The 18615-nt window shown below is 43.4% G+C and overlaps 1 protein-coding gene and 1 non-coding gene across 4 annotated transcripts in view; both read left to right on the top strand.

Moving 5' to 3' along the window:
- The window catches only part of SHTN1 (shootin 1), a 103262-nt gene that overhangs the window by 82535 nt on the left and 2112 nt on the right, over positions 1-18615 (top strand). For 2 of the 3 annotated variants that reach the window (XM_059398677.1, XM_059398676.1), the window contains 2 exons: positions 291-411; positions 3733-3925. The exons of the other annotated variant lie outside the window; for it this stretch is intronic. In XM_059398677.1, the coding sequence (XP_059254660.1) occupies positions 291-411; positions 3733-3925 (314 nt within the window). The remainder of the gene's footprint in view (positions 1-290; positions 412-3732; positions 3926-18615) is intronic. 3 annotated transcript variants of the gene reach the window in all.
- LOC132016952 (U4 spliceosomal RNA) lies at positions 1241-1387 on the top strand. The gene has a single exon (XR_009404067.1). It is a non-coding gene; the product is annotated as a U4 spliceosomal RNA (small nuclear RNA).

Raw genomic sequence — 18615 nt, 5'->3', positions numbered from 1 at the left:
TGAGTCTCAGTGAGCTCATCGAGAGGGGTTCTTGTGCTGTCCTTCCGGTGTGAGAGCTGACATCTTACTCCCTCGGTAGCATCTTCTTAAAGGATCCAGCATCGTGTGTTGCCGAAGATACACACATTAAAAATTAATATATGTATAGAGAGAGATACACAGCACATTCATTCTGTTTCCTAATTCCATTCAAATTCTGGTAATGTTTTGCTGGTTTGATTTTTATATTTTGTATATTGTATTAAGACATTAACCTTTTTGTTTTTGTTTTTGTTTTGTTTTCACTTTAGGGGACACTTAACAAATCCACTAGTTCAAGAAGCTTAAAATCCCTTGACACTGAAAACAGTGAAACTGAGTTAGAAAGGATTTTGCGTCGCAGAAAGGTGACGGCAGAAGCAGATAGCAGTAGTAAGCTGGTTTGAATTCTCCACTGTTCTTCTCTTCCTCTCTGAAACATCTGCCTCTAAGTCCCTTTTTAACATGAAATGATCTTTTATAATTACTAATTTTTTTAATGTGATTGAGAAGTATTGGATTGGCAGAGGTGCTTATGGATAGATATCTCATAAGTACTTAGGTATTTTTGTTTATATTGGTATGTTTGTTTTTCTGTTTATTTGCAGGTAATCGAGGTTTTAGAGATCGGGCCTGCTTAGGGCCAGATGCCCTCCCACGTACAGATACTTAGGATGGGCTCCGACAGTCATGTAGCAGTGAGGACGGGCTCTGGATCCAGACCACCCGAGTCTGAACCCGTTATGAGCGGCTTGCCCTTAAATTGCTCAACCTCTGTGCCTCAGTTTCTTTATCTCTGAGATGAGGCTGTTAAAGTGCTGCTGCCTCATTGGATTATTCTAAGGGTCATAAGCCAGCAAATGGAAAGCGCTGGCTGTGTATGGCACCAAGTCAGTGCAGAGGGAACGGCAGTCAGAGTAGGGATCTTGCATCGGTTCCAGGGGCAAATGGATCGTCTTTGTCCCTCATACATAGTCTGTTCACTGTCTGCCTGTGAACCAGGCGAGTGAGAAACGCCCACTCTGTCCCCAGCCAGGAACGACCACCTGAGCAAGTCTGGAGCTCAGAGTCTGCATTTGTGTCCTGATAGGCATGTATGAGACCTCACAACTAACTTTGCGTGTGTTCCGGTTTTTTGTTATTGTTGTTGTTTTTTCCCATCAGCTTGGTCACAGGAATTAGCAGAAACCCATATGAGCTCTACCCTGGTGGTCCGGAGGCTGACTTTGCGCAGTGGCAGTATCGGAGCCAATGAGGTTTATCCGAGGCGCGATTATTGCTAATTGAAAACCTACTCCAAAGTAAAGTAAAGGAACCTCCCTAGCTAATGGGCGGAGTCTTTTAGATTCGGTTTAGTCAACTCCAGTTGGTCCATTGTAAGAGGTCAAATTTGTACTGAGTCATGTTTACCAAGTTTAAGTTTCTAGAATAGGAGGGATTTGGATTTTTGTTAATCAAACCCTAGTTTCCATGTAGGGATTTTACTTCCAACAATTTAGTAAATTGATTTTTAGTATTGGAAGCAGCAGCCAAACCTTTATTATATAAAGTTGAACCTTTTGTTTTCCTTGCATTGAACTAGAAGGAGTGTTTACCAGATAAATCTTTTCATAAGGGTCACGGAATGACAAAGTAAAAATCCAGGGGCAGTTCAGGGAGTGGGGGAAGGGAATAAGTTAGCACAGTTGCACGCTACATGGTGGGAGCAAATTACAGAGATGAATTTGACAGGTTTATGGCTTCAGGTACACCTGAATCTCTTGAGACTTTTTCCTTCTGCACATAAAGGCTTATGGGGAAGCTAATGTGAGGTCACAGAGTGGAGAAAGGAAGCATGGTAAGAGAGGCAGGAGCAGCCAAAGGTTTGTAGACCTCAGGTCCCAGGATAGTTAGTATCTGCCTCCCAGGCCAGTGAAGCCCGTTTCTCTTTAGGGTTTCTCTTATCAGACCTAACTGTTGCTTTTGCTCGTGGCCTACTAAACTGACATTTTGAAGACCAGCAAGTACCTCTTAGAAAGCATTGGACAGTTTAAACAGGATGCAATAATAATAACAATAATAATCCTAAACATTATTTATTTTTCTTTATTTCTTTTCATATGTAAGAAAAACCAGATCTCGGGTCAGCTCACGCACTTTCTGTCCTTTGTAGCTGGCCTCATTTACAGAAGCAGCAGCAGGCGCTGGTGTTTCAGAAGCAGATCTGCTTTTCTACAAGGACAGATTGCTTAGAGCCGTCTAGCATTACAGTCAGCGACTACCCACAGGCAGAATGGAGCGGCTCAGAAGCAAATCTTGAATTCAACTTTGTATTTTTTCCAGATCTTTCTGGTCTTCCAGCTCTTCTCTCTTTACGCCTACATCCCCTTGCACGGAGAGGCTTATCCTAGGTGGGAGGGAAAGATCTTTGGAATCAGGATAGTCAGTGATGTCACACGCTCCTCTGGCCAGCTGGTAGAGGTAAAATAAAGGAGGAAGGCAGCTCTGATGTTTTGGGAACTAAGGCTGCCTGCTGGAGCGGGAGTGGCTGGGTGTCTCCTCCAGCGAGTGAGGCCAGGGGAGGCAGGACAGCAGAGCTCAGAGCTGTCTCCCAGCCCCTCTTTCGGGAGGTTTTGCACAGCGGAACTTTCGGCTGGGAGCTGATAGGTTCCACTGTTGGGATCTGCAGACACAAGCACATGCAGATGTGACAAAAACATGCCAGAGCTTAACATTGACGACCAGGAATCAGCTAGTATTTGGGATTGTGCCCACTGGTCCTTCCCATTTTAGGAGATGATCTGACATTTCTGAAGGAATCATAGACTCCCAAGTTTTGTTCTGTTTTCAGTGGCGCCTTTCAGGGTTGTCCGCCAGCTTAATTTTTAGACATTCTAATTTTGTCTGTACATTTATGACTTATTACATAAATCTCTGTGTTTTGTGAAGATTTCTTCTGAGGTTTCAAGGAAGACATGTTGGAATCTTGCTTTGGAAAAAAGCTGGCTGGGACAGTGTCTTTATGACCAAAGAGAGAAAATAAGTATGAGAGAACTGTTTCAGGGCCCGGGAGTTTTGGGTTGGTACACCAGTAATTTTGGTAGCAAGCCCTATTACAGCCATTTCAGTCTCCCCAAAGGGCAGAAAGGTCCAAAAGGTAAACAGCCAAACTCTTTGCCACTTAGTTTTTAGAATCCTGTGTCTGTATTTTAACAGGAAATAAATCCACTTACTTCTCAATCACATTAAAATGAAAATGTTCATAAAAGCTGTTTAATGCTTAAGAAGCCTTCATGAGCCTTTTTCAAAAGAACCTTTTGACATTGTTCCATTTGCTGTTTAAAACGCAGAGCTGAGTTTTGGGAAGAATTAACTCTTGAGAGGCCAAATGGTTCAAGTAGGGCTGTCAGAAAGCCATACTCTGAGAAAAAAAGAGTTTTCACAATTCTGGTATTAATAAGGACTCTGGTCAGTGAGGGAACCATGGCCTGGGGTTTTGTGCTTTCTTAAAGGTCTGTACATAATTTCTCAGCATGGTTCTGGTGCACTGAAAAGCAGTAGTACCACCCAAACAGAGCATATTTTAACAGGAACATTTTTCAGCATGCTCTCGAAATTTTAACAAAACTTGGCCTTCTCACTTCCTGAGGGATTTTCAGCTAATCTGTTTTTCAGTACCATATTAATAAGCATTGCACAGAATTATTAAACTTGAGGTATGTGTTTGGTTTTAAGGTCCAACCGGGATATTAGCCACCTCAGAGTCCAAATCCATGCCAGTGTTGGGTTCTGTATCCAGTGTAACAAAAACAGCCTTGAACAAGAAAACTCTGGAGGCAGAATTCAACAGCCCGTCCCCCCCAACACCAGAGCCAGGTGAAGGGTCGTGTAAATTGGAAGGATGCACGAGTCCCAAGGTTACGTTTCAGTAAGTAATGATGCTCTTTACTAAGTAAGTGTGTAGCAGAATCTGTGATGCCTGAACTGTGTGTTGCTTTGCTTTGTTCCTCTTTAGTGAGATTTCGATCGGGTCAGCCAATAAGCACTCTTGGTCCTTTGTTTGATGAGCCAACTTGGGATTCTAGGCTCCTAGCTTAGAGGTCTTATTCTGATCCGAAGCCGACGTGGGTAAAGAGAATTCCTTCCCCTAAACTGGTTTGGTAATCAGGTTCTTCTTCCACACACAGAATTCACCTGGATGACAATTACTCCGCATCACGAGACACTTAATCACCCTTTCAGGCTTAAATGCGTGGGTCATCCCTCTTAACGATTTGTGAGCAGTCAAGGAAGATACTAGGTCTTCCAGAAGATGCTAGATCTTCAGACTTTGAAGGAGACATTTTTAGAACCTTGTTTTCTAGCCCTCAGTGAAAGATGTGCCTTACTATACTGCTCTCTCTAGAGACTGAAGAGATACCACGGAAGGAGTTCCCACCGCAGACTTGCTCTGGGAAAGTGGCACTTTGTCCAAGAGTTAATCTTGCTGTTGAATGCGTTCAGAGCGATCTGGTGAAGGGTCAATTTGTTTTATAACAGAGGCAAGCTCTCTCAGAATTAGTCTAGTTTTGCTGAAGTTCTCTTGCCAGGATGTCAGCCGGTTTGCCGCTTGAAGAAAAGAAAAGAGGTGAGACAAATCAGATCGGCCGAATATTGTAATCATGGTTAATTAAAACCTCTGACTTCCTGTTCTCTGTTCTCTCAGGAGAGAAAGAACTTTCTTTTTTTTTTTTTTTTTTTTTTTTTTTTTGGTAGCTCTACCTGGACAAACGAAGTTGCAATTCAATTTAGATCTATTTTTGTCAACTGGTATTTTCTTCCGCTCTTACATTTCTCTCCCTGGCCCTATTAAATTTTTTTCCCCCCTCTTTTGGAATGAATGGCCTTCTTTGCTGATTCACAGCTTTATCTAATTTTTTTGTGTTTAATTAAAAGCACACTTTCTCCTGCGGTCATGCATTTCCTTTCTTTTGACTGGAGTCATTTGAACAATTCTAACAGAAAGATGATCTATATTCATTCTTCATCTTTCCTATTAAATTTGTTTAACACCTAATTTGACATCAACAGCCTGGCTACATCTGAACCAATATCCAGACACAAAAGCAATTTGGCTGAGACAGGTTAGTTGCTGAGAACTGCTTCAGTGTGTGCGTATAGATTTTTTTTTTCCTTTACCATTTTATACAGATAATCTTAATCAGAAAATACTGCAACTCCTTCCTCCTTTTGTCTGTCTTTTATTCTCCAAAAGTAAGTGGAAATTACATTTCCAAGAAAGGAAATGAAATAATTGCAGGCCCAAGGTCTGCAAAATGTGTGTTGAATTGACAGTGAAAAGGATCCGTGTGTTGACAGACACAGTTGTTAGATGCCATAAAGGCCTAAGTGAAGCTCAATTTATTTCTCATCTTGCTTGTTCAATGACTGCTTAAGAGGCACATTTCAATTTAATTTAGCTACTTAAAGCACTAATACAAATACTCGGGGCTGCTGTATTAACTTTTAAACTTCGTAACCCATTGCTTGATGATTCGGTTCCTGACATTCTTTAGCTGAAATAACTAACGCCATGTATTTTCATATTGACAGTCATTTAGCAAAGAAGAGTGCCTTTCTGAAAAATCTGTTTCTTAAGCATAATTAGACTATCCAAATAAACCCAGTATTTCGTGTATGTACCTGGTAATTACTCATGTCCTAGACGGGCACACACACTTCATTCATTTATGATCAAACCTAGGGTTTTTTTTTTGTTGTTTTTTTTTTTTAATGAGTAAAAGAAGTTTAACTTAATGTAGTTACATGAAAGCTTTGAAAGCAAAATCTCACATGGTACATCAGGATTCCTTGAAAATCAGCCTGCCAGGACTGAGAAGGGTTATCTTGAAGACTGTTTCTGGCAGATTCTAAGAAGTCCTCCTGGTTAACACCAGCCTGAAGGTGGAGGCTTATCTCTACCTTATCTTATCTCAGACCTGGATGGTCAAAGCACTTGGAAATCACATCAGCAATCCAAATACGGAATGTTACTTTTGCTTTTTAAAACCCGCTCTACTCTTAATAATCGCATCTTTGTTTTGATCTGTGGCTGCACCATCCTGGGGTTTGAGCCTGGTGGCCGCCCCACCCCCAGTCCCTCGCACCCTGCCCTGCCCTCCCGCTTCCTCCGTTGGCCCCTCTGGCCAAGTATCGCTCCACCCGCATCCTTTCTTTTTGCTGTCCCTGCTGACTCCTCTGTCGCTCTGTCCTTCCCTGCTGACCTTCTTCTTTACCTCACCTCCGTCCTTTTTTTGTTCAGATGTCACCTCTCCAGCAGGGCCTGCCCAGACCCCTCCACTTAAAACTGCAATTCCTCTTCCTCCAAGCTCTGATTCCCCTCACCCTCCTCTACTCTTCCTCTGCCAGAATGTAAGCTCCATGAGATAAGAGTTTTTTGTTTGTTTTTTGTCTGCTTGCTGGAGTATCTAGGACACCTGGGAAAATCCTGGAAATTCTGTAAATACTTGTTGAATAAATGGACAATGAGTACATTTTTAGTATTACTAAAACAACAGAATGTCAGTTAATTAGAATACCCAGTTAACCAGCATTTCCTCTGTTATTCAACAGTCCCACATATGCATAGACTAAATAGTGGAGATTTTTGAGTGTTCTGTGGTTGGCTTCTTTGGTTTTGTAACATTTTTTTGTTTTGTTTTAATGCTCTGCCGCTTTTCCAGCTGGCTCAGTTTTGTATAACTTCTGCATCTTTGTACCTACGTGAGATAAAGTTATCAGAGACAGTGGTATGCACAGTTTTAAAGGAAAGATTCAGCTATGCTCGCTTGTATGGCCTCAGGTAGACAAGAATGATTGGAAACCTACTAAGAAGGGTTTTAAAAGAGCAGAAACAAAGGTGTTTTCTGCATAAGATCCTCGCTTAATCAGAAAATTATAACACCAAGCTATTCCTGGAAAGTTTTAATAAATTCCTAAAATAAATAAATAAATATATATATATATATATATATATACACCAAATAATTGAGTTAACTCTAGTCTTGTGGAGCAGAAATATATGGATTTATTTCCTAGGGACCCATGACATGGCAAGAGATATCTTTAACACTTAATTGTAAAGATTAATTAAAATTAACATTCTTGTCATCAGCTTAAGCAAAGCAAGGGTTTTATATTTTTTTTAAGAAAAAAGAAAAAGGAAAAGATAATCCAAGACTTGGAGAAGCCTAATTATTTCCATTTTAATAATAGCTTTAGAAATATTTGTGTCCGGTTAATTATTTCTAATAGGTATATGTTATCTAGTAATAATATCTTAAATCTAATAGCAAACTTGAATTTCGTTATTTTTGATTAGCTATAATTCAGACAGGAATGATGATAATAATCTCCCCTCATGCTATGAGGGGTGAGGAGTTGGCCAAGTAAAATAAAGAAAGAATACACATATAGGTACGTAGCCAACAACCAAAAAACCTGATTTTTGCTTTCATGCTCTTTCCTATTGATTGAGAGCAAAAATCTGGCCTTGTTAAAATATGTAAGACTCATTAATTCACGTTATCCATGCTTGGGATGGTCAATGTAAAATAAGAGAAAATTCCAAACTATAGACTTGTTTAAAAGAGAGTTATTTTATTACTTTCAGACAGCTGTAATACCTGGAAACAGGCTGGGTGTTGCACAGGGTCAGAAAGATGAGGATGATTTGTATTTTCCCCTGTAAAAGCCTGTAGACCAGGGAGTGGGGGAGCAGAGAAACAGCCTGAGCCTTTCCATCTGTGCACAGGGTGCCCAGAGGCTTCCGGTTGTTGCCAGAACTGGAGCTCTCCCTACACCACCAGATAAATGGGCGTCCTGATCTTGGGTTTGCCATTTGTGGCCATTATGACCGTAGGCAAGTTACCGAGCCCAGGATTCAGGTTTCCTCGTGTGTAAAATGAGGGCAATAACACCTGCCTTGTAGAGTTGTTATGGGAGTTGGAGAACTTACGAGAACTATTTCAGTAAATTCCTTTTCTGTCTTACATTGAAATCGTAATGCAAGGCCATGGCTGCCTCATCCAGGACCAGAGCTGAGTTCAGAGCTTCGACATCGGTCACCTGTGTTCTTGACCAGGCCTGGTTTCCTTGGGAAGGTCATGCAACCTCACTATTCTGTTTTCTTTTTGTTGTGTTTTTTTCTTATCTAAAATCGGGGCAAGTGGATGAGGCACTCTCCAGAGTCCCCCGAGAGCTCTACAGCCTCGGTCATTTCTCACAAATGTGGTTGCTTGGGAAAGAGGTTCACAGTTAAGATAAGCAACAAGAGGCAAGCCCGTATTTTCTGCCTGCATTGTGTCTCTCAGTACAAACTGACAGTAAAACACACACAAACCCAGGAATATAAAATAATTTTTAAACTACATTACCAGAATTTACAAATCCAAATCAAAATGATTGTCATTGTTCAGAAAAGTGCTCCTGGGTGTCAGGAGACTCCCTCCAGCCCTGTTGCTGTCGTTCCAAATGCTCGCAGACCTGCCTGAGTTAGAGATACCTGATCACGCGGGAGAAAATTGGACAGCTGGCCCTACAGGAGAGTTAGTGCCAGCATCCATCCATCCATCCATCCGTCCGTCCGTCTGTCTCTCTGTCTAGGTTTTATTTATGTGCAAGAGAGAGCATGCGCAAGCAGGGGGAGGGGCAGGACAGGAGGGAGAAGGAGAAGCAGACCCTATGCTGAGCTATGGGCCCCACACAATTCTCAGTTCCAGGGCCCTGAGATTGGGACCTGAGCTAAAGTCAGACATTTAACTGACAAGCTGCCCAGGTGCCCTGTGTGTCAGCATTTATTTTGGTAAAAAGTGATATGGCCTAGTTTAATCTCCATTGTAGGTTCGGTGCTTCCAAATCACTTTGGCTTTGGAAAGTGAATTCAGTTTTTAGAAATAGCCATCAGTTGCCATGATTGCAGCTGTAGACTTTTTAGTGTTATCGCCCTCGCCCCGCAAGGACGACAAGAAGCCCCAGTTCGGATGCATCTTCTCTCTCATTATTTCCACAAGTCTACACACTTATATACGCTTACATGACCAATCAGCGAGCAGGGTACAGGAGGGAGCGAATCAGGCTGTGCACCTAAACGAACTTCGCTAGCAACCAATGCTGTTTACTTCCTCTTTGGGCGTTCCGCTTAGCCTCACGAGGCAATCCTAACCTGGCAACTAGCCAGGCGCCATCTTTTAATGGCGGAGGCCGCCCTGGCCAGGGGCCTGCCTCCGACAAGTGTGACACAGTATACACAGATACGGGTGAAGCTGTCTTTGTTCTAAGTCTGTGTGAAGTCCCTGAAACATGTTAGCTCTGTTATCAATAGAATGCAGGGGCCTCATGTCCTCTACTATTACAGGCGAAGGGGACTAAGAAAACAGTTTGGGGGAAACGCCTATGACATTCCATTGTATATGTGTTTTCTCTTTTTTTTAGTTAATATTTTTTATTCTTTACAACATATATATAAGTATATATTCATATTATAACAATATCTATCCAAGGGGGGAGAAGTACTTTAATTGCTCCCAGCAGGAGATACATGTTCATTATAGATGAGACAATGAGTAATGGCACCAGTTTCCATTTTGGAAGTTCTGGACCTTGGAATTCACTTCCACGGTTTTGCTGTTGTTACTCTATTTCATTAACATTCATTAAGTCCTATACATTCATGTGTTATTTTAATTCTTCTAAATGTACAGATTGGACATAGCTCCATTTTACAGATGTGAAAACTGAGGCTTGACGAGGCAAACACTTGGCCCAAAATTCTGTTCTTCATCGAGAGTCAGGTCAGATCTGACTGTACCTCCAGAGCCCATGCTTCTGAACTGTATTGGGTTGTGCATATTAAGAGCTTGAGGGATGGAGGGGAAACTGACTGAATGATTGTCTCCTATTAGAAGCAGTGATGCTGCAGTTAATCCCTCCCCGTCCCCAGTGATGCTCACGTCCTGCTCCTCTGACCCTGTGCCCTCATGGGTAGGTCAGCCCTCTGCCCCTCCCACTCCTGAGGCTGACCTCACTGGTCACAGAATCTCTTGCCAAGGGAAGAAAGTGTTAGCCAGTAAAACAGTTCTGAAAAGAGGAGCCAATATGAATTAGCACAAAGACTTAAAGAGTAGGCGAAATAAATCATTTTAATGTGTTTTTTTTGTGTCAAATGTCCAGTAAAAGAGGCAGGCTTCACAAATTTTGCAAAGTACCATATCACAAAACCAGCCCTAGTGACTTTAGAGTCCGTGGCGTAAGTTTCATTTACACATTTAAAAAAAATTTTTTTGACATTTTCAAACATTTTTAAGAATAATTTATTCCCCCAGGAATCAAAATCTTGAAATCTCTAACTCATCATTGCATGCAAAAGGTGCTTTTTTATTTAATCATAATATAACATGGCAATATAAAGTAAAGGTGAGTCACTGCTGTGACAGTTTCAAAAAGATACATTCTATAGCCCAAAATAAATTTTGTTGTATCAACTGTGTGCTGTACCCTTTTGAGACACCTCCGTCTTTGGTCAGTTCCCCGGTAGCTCCTTTGAGTTTGTGCATAAGTGTCCATTGGTTGTCATGTTTTTAGGACATCTCTATTATAAAGAGAGGCAGACGAGGTGGGCCTTCATTATAGAGAAGGAGCTGAGCAGATCTTCAAAGAGTCTTGCCTCCCCGTTGGGCAGGGCCCACGGTGACATCGTGTGCTCTTGTCCTCTGGCTTCTCTGTCTCTGAAGCGTGTCATGAACCAGTGGTCCTCCCCATCCGTACTGAGTTGTATTCAGCCATGCTCACTTTTCCTGTGAACGCTTCCGGGAGGGTCAGTGTCTTGACAGTCACCACTAAAGGCAGTCAGTCTCCAGGATGATTGTTCATTTCATCTAGTTACTCCTACAACACCTAGCTTCCAAAGGGGGAACCCATGTGAAAGTGGACTCAGGTTCCATCATCACTGGTGTGCTGCTTCTCAGTGATTCCATAGCTGGGTCTTCATCTCTTGGCCCTCATTTGCAGAGATACTGGTAAAGCCGCGTTTGCCAGACACCCACCCAGAGAACACTCACTCATTATGCTTCTTTTCAACCCCAGATCTCCCCTTAAAACACTAAGCTTTTTCAAACTCTTATACTTTTTTAGCCACGAGACAGGCAGCTAGCTTGCCTTTTTATGTTCAGGAGGTCAAAACAGGCCACACCATGCCCTACAAGAATTTAAAAAACCAAAGCCCAGGTATCAATGGCCGGAATTCAATTTCAGTAGAAAAATGTCCATTTCCAATGAAACCATTTTTATTGTAATTTGCATTTAATTTCTAGATCTGTGGTATCTCTAAATACATGCCTCTTTTGTCCCCACGCAGATTTATTTTTGTAGGAGTTCATCTTGTTGAGCCATTAACTGAATGGCAAAGGGTAGTTGATGAAAGACTAACATTAGATGTCTCTAGGTTACTGTGATCAGTCAAACATTTCTATGAAAGAAAAATACCTAATTGCCTTTCAGGTTTTGAATTAAAAGTAAGATTGATTTCATCATCATTTGACCTCTAACTGGTCTCTTTAGTTTTAGGTCATTATTTCTAGTGTAAATCTGATGTAGAAAAATGAAATTGAAAGTGCTGCTTTTTTGGGTTGGAGCTGGAGATGCTGTACTTTTGCAATAGGTTACCAAATAGAACTTGAAATTCTTAACTTACTTTTAGGGAAGCTTGGCATAAAATGCTTCTCTCAAACATTGACCTCAGCCGGAAATGAATGTGGCTGGCCATATACCTACTCCTTGAGAGGTCGGGGTCAACATTTTGTTCACATGGAAAATGGAGTTCTTTTAGTCCCCACGGTGGAAGGGGCGGGTTTTCTTCCTGTTCTTTCATCCGACACCATTGCCTCATCTCCCTCTCTCCTCCTTTCTCTTCCTTTGTGTGTGTGTGTGTATGTGTGTGTGTGCGCGCGCGCACACGTGTGCGTCTGTGCGTCTGTGTGTGTGTGCATGGCATGGAGGGGAGAGTGGAGGGCCCCTTCCCTGTCCTTAGTAAACATTTGCTTCTGAGAAGAGACTACGAGCCGGCAGAATGGACCGCATGGAAGTTACTGCTTAATCTGATGCTCTTATACAATTAAAGGATTTGCTGTGCCCTCCACTGTAATCTTAGTGCTGTCGAATTGTGTACTCACACCGCAGGAAACAGCTCTGCTCAGCAAAGCCCTGCTACAAAGGTTCTCCTTGTGTGCCTGTACATGGATAATTAAGTCTTAACAACAAAATTAGCAGAACAACTGGATGTTCTGGAAGTTGAGATCCCCTCACTTCGTCTTTTTTTTTTTTCCCTCCCTGCCCCCCCACACCTCGCCCCGGGAGTTCTCCTGTGGACTGGCAGAGAGGTCCGCCCGTTGGTATTGTCTAACAAGTGTTCTGAGTCACTGTGCGAACACCTTCTTCCAGGTTAATTATTGAGGCTGTCTGACATCTAGTGTGAACATTCTGTTGAGTAAATCACAAAATGACTGTGAAAAATGCTACCAGTCATGGTCAACTCTCTCAAAGAATTAATTGCCTCCTAACATTTGCCTTGGGTTGTAAACACCTATGATTTTAAGAGACTTAGCATAAAATGTATCATTTCTGCAGAGAGAACCAAATTGCCTTTCGTACTTTGTAGTTTTTTTTCTTTTAAGCATGTTTGAGTGTTTGTGTTTCCTTTTTGTTGTATATGGTGATGCCGAGCAGAGATTTTTTAATCTGTTCAAACAGAAGTTGCAAATTAAAACTTAAATGCAATTTCAGATCTCAGAATAAACTGACTTCACTTCTGGACCCTGATAAACACATCTCATTTGAAATATACTTTGTCCTGTGCATGAAAAGTGGTACACTGAATTCTCTGTGACCTCCCATCTTAAAATACATAACAAAGTAAATGTAAGGTGAAGTGTTTGAAAATTTTTAAATATTGTTCTGAAAGCCTAAAATAAAAATGCAACACTATATACATGTTATGCACTGTATGCACTGTATGCAACACTGTATGCATAGCCCTTTGGAGGAGCCAGTGGTATATATGGTAAATTTTGTAGAAGACTACGTCTCTTAAAATACTTTGAAATAACGTTCACTTTTTAATAGCTGGGATCTGGATGGGTTTTTCATGGTGACTTAAAGTGGGGAAAAATTACAGAAAGCTTAAAAAGTAGCCCAAAAAAGTATCACACATGTTTCAAAATCTTTGCCTGAGCTGAAATCAATCTTAGTTCCTGCTTTATTGGTGTTGGTTTTGTTGGTGAGAATGGCCCTGGGTTCCTGAGCCTCCCTGGGGCCGGAGTGTTTCCAGATCTGTGAATGTCCACATCTTGCTCATGTTAGGATCAAGGGAATTGGGACGAGTCTTTGGGGTGCCTCCCGCGTCTGCGCCAGAACCCATGCACCGAGTTCCCTGTGCTCCAATAACTCCAATAAAGAAAATACGGCTCCGTGTGGACACACATGTCTTTGCTCAGCCATTGTTACTTCTTTTAAGAAGGAATTCTTGTTAGTCTTTAGGGCAGAGCAGCATCTGATAGCTAATGTCAGGTTTTCAAACCACAGTGCTATTCTGTTGTTAAACAATGGTTGGGTTTTTTTTTCATACTTTAAAATTATATCTATTTTTTTCATCAGATAGAGAAGCTGACCCGAATTGAAAAACTATTCTTTGACCTAAAATGGAGTTTTGAAAAGCACACAAAGCCTAAAGAGTTCAGCTTTGTTCTACCTTCATTATATTCGAAAGTATTAAAATTGGGAATCATACAGACAGTCACACCTTCTATTTGAAACTCTGCTGGGAGATTTTGGACAAGTGTATTAAAATCTCCTGGAAAAGAGGGTGCCCAAGGGAAACAATAAACATTACGTCTGCTACAGAGCCGCCCCTGTGCCCTGCCCTACAGACTGTATAAAGGGCTTCAAAAACAAAGTAAGACTTCGTATTTTTACACCAGGGAAAAATATAGAAACTGACTTCCTCTTTGGAGTTTTCCCAGGAAACTACTTTATAAAGGCGAATTTAAATCTTTCCGTTTTCTGTCCTTGGAGGTGGTAAATATGATTGCGGCTTTATTCATTTTTATTGTAAATGAAACAGAGTTCAGACCGTCCGGCTGTGCGTCATTTGCTGGATGGCTGCCACCGACTAATGCAGACGTCCCACTGGGAGACCAGAGAAGAACTATACTTTGATTCACCAGATTGTGTTAAATAGTCCAGCTGTTGCGATTTGAAAGATAGTTACCTCAGAAGTGAAGTAGAAATGAACTTGGCATTTATGCCTCAAACCATTTTTATACTGTTTGGCAATCAGCTTTTCAGAGGTAGCATTTTATAAAATAACTCTCGCCGCTTAAAAGTTTCATTCACTGTAATGTTCAAAATGTCCCACCTTTATATTATCAGTAAAATTAAGCTTGAGTGATATGCAGAATTTGCATGAAATAAGCATTTCCCCCTTCATTTCATGAGCTTTGATTGTATTCAATTGAGCTCAGAACCACATCTATTAGGGCTCTTTTGGGCATTAGTTAATTTGAATTGCAGCCGAAATGTTAGCTAGAATGTTGTTGAATATAATTGGAATGTGGAAAGTTGATTTTGAAAGGAGTTTCATTGAATGCAAACAATGATGTGCTTTTTAAAAAAAAAAAAAAATTAGAATGCTGCTCTTTCGTCTCTTGTAATACAGTCTGAGAAATCACAGAGTCCCTTTCTGGAAGTTCAGCTTTGGCAGTACTGTCTACTATAGTTCGGGTGCTCCTGGTACCCCTCTGCTCTGGAGTCGGGTCCTTCTTCCAACCCGCGTGCCCAGCCCCGCACTCTGGCTCCATTGGCTGCTTTCTAAGAGGGCACCCATCCGGCTTCCTCGAGCGGCACAGATTGCTGCGTTGCCTCTTAGCTCTTAATACGCTTTTTTCGGTTTTTCTTTTTGTCTTGAAACAGCTCTTGAGCAAACCTAAAATGATCCATGAAAATATTTTGAATGGATCCTAAATGACTACCAGTATGTTGTGGTAAGAAAGAAACCCCAGGAAATCCAGATTCCAGGATTTTAGCCCTGGGTCTGCTCCTAACAAGGTGTGTGCCCTCGAGCAGATCGATTAACTCACTCTTCTTTGGTGTCTTCATCTGACAAATGGAAAGGTTAGACTAGTTCCTGTCCATCAGGCCTTTCAACCCGAATGGCATGTGAGTTTAGTCTTACTTTATGGAACACCCATAAAATTTAAAACTTGGAGATTTTGTAGCGTACAGGAGAAGATCTGCCATAGTTTTCATGGTTGCTAAATATTATTAATTCCTCATTTGTGGTCACTGCACTTAGGTGAAGAATTAAAGCAGAAAAATGGAACTGAATGATAGTCTACTGTAATTCCTGTTGGATTGTGGCATTTGAGCCCCTGGGAATTTATGTTAGAGGAGAAGCTTTAACTTGCTAGAATCTGCCACCGTGACTGCCCAGAGCAAGAGCCTGGGTTCTTGGCACTGTCACTGATGGTACTCTCTGGCTCTTCCTGTGAGATGGGGATGGAGAGAGATGGGGGCTGCAGAGGAAGGTCTCTCTTTCCAGAAGGGCCCCGGGCAGCTCCCTGTGGGGACCAGGACCAGGCCTAATGTCTCAAATCCAGAGGAGTTACAAGATAACAGAGGGGAAAACAGCAAGGCATAGCTGAAAGGGACAGACTCGGAAAGATACATCTGAAAACAGATTCAGAAAGACATAAACCAGTAAGCATGCCAAAATTAACCTGTGACATCATTACCCTGTTTCTGGAAGAAGCCATCTGAGGTAAGCCTCATGGAAAATGCAGGAAAACAGAGATGGCTCCTAACTCTTGACCTGACTCTGCCACGGGTTCTTCCCTCCCAGCCTCATTTTGCTCCTCGGTTAAAGGACCACTTGGACTCGATGATTGCTGCAGTGCCTTTTAGCCTTAACCCATTGGGATTCCAAGTCCATGGTCATTATCCTGGAGAAATCAGTTACTCTGACTCTCAGTGCAGAGATTCAGAGAAATTGCCCACAGCGCCAAGTTCAGCAATAATCAACAAAGGAAAAGAGTTCTCAAATTGTAGGCTGTGGGTGACTTAATAATAGATTAATCTACAGTTGAGAAACTTACTTCAGGAAAGAAGAACAATTCTCTAGACGGAGATAATTTGGGCCAATTTCATCCTGACCACACAGGGTGTCTGAGTTTTCAGTTCAGTTGACATCCAGCTATCTTTTTTTATCTGTGCTCTGAGAGCATCTCCTGGAAGTTTTCACTTCTAGCCGAGGCAGAAAGCTTTTTTCAGATGTGTTCCTCCCCACTTCACTTGCAGACACACACGGGCTCAAAAACATTTGCATTGGTTCTGCAGAAGGAAGAAGGTCAGTGTGGGTCGATGGAAGTTGCTCACCTGGAATGAGGTGAAGCTTCCTTGCCATGCTCAGAGCGGACTGGCTGGCTTAGTTAGCGGTGGGCTCCGTGACAAGATGGCGGAGTCGGACTGGTGGCCAACCTACGGACGGTTGTGTCTTTGCCTGGAACAACCTCATTTCTTTAAATTCCCTTGCCCCTTTGTCTCCAGGTTAGGGTTGACCACAAGAGAACTCTGCGTGAGATTGAGAAGGCAGCAGTGGCCTAGTAGTCAGCTGTTTTGTTCTGATGGCCCGGAAAGTCCATGTAGGGCAGGTGCTACTGTGGTTCATGTGAGGTATCACCTAGTTGGCCCACAGTTTTCCCAGCTCCCCCACCTCCTCCTCCAGCGTTTCCAAAGTTTAGACTAAGAGTGTGTGCAGTTCCCTGTGTCAGGCTCCAGGGTGTCCTGCAGGTGGTCTGCATCGCGCAGTTAGAGACTGGGCAGGACGGATGCACCTCTGGTTTGTCTTCCATCTCTTGCCACTTTTCGCCCACCTTCCAGTTCCTCGCTGGAACTGCGGACTTCAGGCCCAGCCTCCAACACAGAGGCCACAGACTCCCCTAGACGGACTGGCTCTTTCCCTTGCCCGACGACTAATTCGGATTGTAGAGCCCACGTCTCTCTCATAGTGGTTCTGCTCCTCTGCCTGTACCCTAGTGGACACTGTCTTCCAGGTGTCGCCTGGGTCCAAGAAGGTCAAACCAGGTACCACTGGGGAAACTGTGGGGAAAATTCCCAAAGCATGGCAACAGATGAATCGAGAAGTGGATCTTTGGCCAAGGTTGACCGGTAGTGTCCTGGTGTTTTCTAGTGACAAGGGTGTTGCCGAATCTGGCCTCCCTCTCACGCTCCTGGCCATCCCAGTGCTTTCACCACTGCCACAGGAGACCCTGTGTGTTTGTGACCTGTCGTTGTCAACAAATGACAATATAACCGGGCAGCCAGGGGGCGTGGCTTCCAAGCTTTTGGACAGGTTCCGTAGTGCTGGTCAGAAAGCGGGAAGACCCTGGTTGTGCGGTTTAAGTTTGTAGTACCTGGGGCCGGACCCTGGGGGCTGCTTTTTCTCAGTTGTGCATCTGTTCTGCTGTTTTTGTCATAGAAGAGAGACCTCCAGACCTATTCACACCAAAGCCTGGGTTGCCGAGCCTCTCACGCTTCATTAGTATCCGCCCATTTACGCCACAAGTGGATCCGTGCTAGGTCCTGGGTAGAAGTGTGAACAAGGCTAACAGTCCCTGTTTCGTGGACGCTTCCACTTTACTTGAAGAGACAGATGTTACACAGCTAATTACCCGGTGTTGCATGACTGTGGGGAGACCAGCAAGGGGGAAGGAGCAGGTGATAAAGGAGTGGCCTGCTCCCGGGGTCGGGGAACAGTAGCATCAACTCTTGCAAGGGGCAGGGCGAGCAGTGAGCTCCCCAGTACAAGTCTTGGCATCCAGAGTTGGGACGGGGGTGTGCTGGTTCGTGCTTAACATCTTAGCATTTGCCAAGAAGATCGGAAGAGCCCCTGCCCTGTCTGCTGCATACCCATCAAGCTTCAGGACCAGGTCAGGTACCCCAATACCTTCACAGGGTGGCCTCTGACTAGGACTCCTGAGAGGAGTAGGTGCCAGCGGCCGGCTTTCCTGACCCGTGGCAAGAGAATACACAGATAGCTCTGTCGCAGAGACCGTCACCCACGTAGCTTGAGAAGAGGAAGCTTCTTGCATCAGAATAGAAGGGAAGAGGGGGAGCCTCTGTGGAGAAGGAAACAGCTTCTGAAATCCCTTAAGACATTTCTCAAGGAGCACGATTCTCCTTTTTAGAAAGAGTTGATGGTCACTTAGCATTTGAGCTTATTGCCTGGATTCTTCCATCGGCCTCAGTCCTCCCTGAGCCTCTCCTGGCCTGACCAGATTTCTTCTTGTCCGTCCTGGCAGGAGCATCTCAGCTCTACCTCCTCGGCGGGGGTGGCTCCCTTCGCTGGGAGCTAGTCTGCCACCAGGTGTCGCCAGGGACGCGCAGGGGGTGGGCGTGGGACTGAGGGGCTCCTGGGTAAGTGAAGGTGGGACAGGAGTCTGGGTGGCAGCAGGGAGGCCCTCGCGGCACCCAGGAGCTTTGTCGCGCGGCACCCAGGAGCTTTGTCGCGCGGCACCCAGGAGCTTTGTCGCG

The sequence above is a fragment of the Mustela nigripes genome, chromosome 4 (assembly GCF_022355385.1).
Source record: "Mustela nigripes isolate SB6536 chromosome 4, MUSNIG.SB6536, whole genome shotgun sequence".
In the NCBI taxonomy this organism is placed as follows: domain Eukaryota; kingdom Metazoa; phylum Chordata; class Mammalia; order Carnivora; family Mustelidae; genus Mustela; species Mustela nigripes.
The sequence above is the reverse complement of the archived record's forward strand: the minus strand, read 5'-3'. Positions and strand labels throughout refer to the sequence as shown.